Source organism: Oncorhynchus gorbuscha, linkage group LG05, assembly GCF_021184085.1.
Source record: "Oncorhynchus gorbuscha isolate QuinsamMale2020 ecotype Even-year linkage group LG05, OgorEven_v1.0, whole genome shotgun sequence".
In the NCBI taxonomy this organism is placed as follows: domain Eukaryota; kingdom Metazoa; phylum Chordata; class Actinopteri; order Salmoniformes; family Salmonidae; genus Oncorhynchus; species Oncorhynchus gorbuscha.
In genome coordinates, this window is record NC_060177.1 from 7,557,184 (window position 1) to 7,558,608 (window position 1,425).

The 1,425-nt window shown below is 46.4% G+C and overlaps 1 protein-coding gene across 1 annotated transcript in view; it reads left to right on the forward strand.

Annotated features, from left to right (window-relative positions):
• The window catches only part of LOC124035394 (transducin-like enhancer protein 3-A), a 4,561-nt gene extending 3,855 nt beyond the window's left edge, over positions 1–706 (forward strand). The window contains exon 4 of the mRNA XM_046348848.1: positions 618–706. Coding sequence (XP_046204804.1) covers positions 618–706 — 89 coding nt within the window. The remainder of the gene's footprint in view (positions 1–617) is intronic.
• Positions 707–1,425: the final 719 nt, after the last annotated feature.

A 1,425-nucleotide genomic window follows, 5' to 3' on the forward strand; every position in this document is an offset into this window, starting at 1 on the left:
TGTGATAATGTGTTTTACTAGTCAGGACTCATGTTTAGGTCCAGGGATGTGATAATGTGTTTAACTAGCGTTCAGGACTCATGTTTAGGTCCAGGGAGTTGGATGCAGATTAAAGGGAAACGAGGGTTAAGAAGGACCACCATCTTGGATATGATAACGTGTTTTACTAGTCAGGACTCATGTTTAGGTCAGGGAGGGATGCAGATTAAGGAGGGAGGGATGCAGATTAAAGGGAAACTCCAGGGTTAAAGAAGGACCACCATCTTCAAAGTTAGGGCTCTGACAGGCCAGTCTTTAATAGAGGTGTATGTGGCCCCACAGGGTTCTAATGAACTGGCACTAGTCGATTGGATTATGTTCAGCTCAACACTCAAATTGTCACTGGAGTTTTGGGGGCAAGCGGTTCAGTTATTTTAGGATTTGGTCGTTGGTTTCTGTTTGTCCCTCTCGCCCCCTGTCTCTCAATACATGTTCTATTTGTCTCTCTCTCCTGTCTCTCTCTCCTGTCTCTCTCTCCCTGTCTCTCTCTCCCTGTCTCTCTCTCCCTGTCTCTCTCTCCTGTCTCTCCGACTCATTGGTATTTTTTTTCATTGTCTTTATTTCCTGTCTCTTGGTAGCCTTGGGTGGGGTTGTCAAAGCCAGCCGATTGCAAGGCTCAAAGTCAGCCGATCAGCCTGATTTCAGCCAGCCGACTCAGCCTGTCTAAAGTCATACATTATTGGTATTTTTTCATTGTCTTTATTTCCCTGTCTCTTGGTAGCTGGGGGGTTGATTTTGCAAGTTGATTTCAGTTTGTTGTTGGGGGGTGCCAGTTGATTTCATCCTGTTGGGGGATACCAGCCGATTTCAGTTTGTTTGGGGGGTGCCAAAGCTGATTTCATCTTGTTGGGGGATACACGTTGATTTCAGTTTGTTTCAAAGTGCCAGCTGGTTTCATCTTGTTGGGGGTGCCAGTTGATTTCAGTTTCATGGGGGGGTGTTGGTTTTATCTTGTTGGGGGTGCCAGTTGGTTTTTGTTGCTGGGGAGGGGGTGCCAGTTGGTTTATATATATATATATATATATATATGCCTATTTAGCAGACGCCTTTTATCCAAAGCGACTTACAGCCGATCATTCAGCCTGTACCCTGGGTGCTTGAAGGCTCTACCAACTGAGCTACAGAAGGACCATCTTTCATCCCTGGCGATTTCAGTTTGTCTGGGGTGCCAGTTGACTCAGTTTGTTTGGGGGGTGCCAGTTGGTTTCATCTTGTTGGGGGGACCAGCTGATTTCAGCTTGTTGTTTGGGGGTGCCAGTTGGTTTCAGCTTGTTGGGGGATACAAGTTGATTTCAGCTTGTTTGGGGGTGCCAGTTGGTTTCAGTTTGTTTGGGGGGTGCTGAAGCTGATTTCAGTTTGTTTGGGGGTGCCAGTTGGTTTTATTTG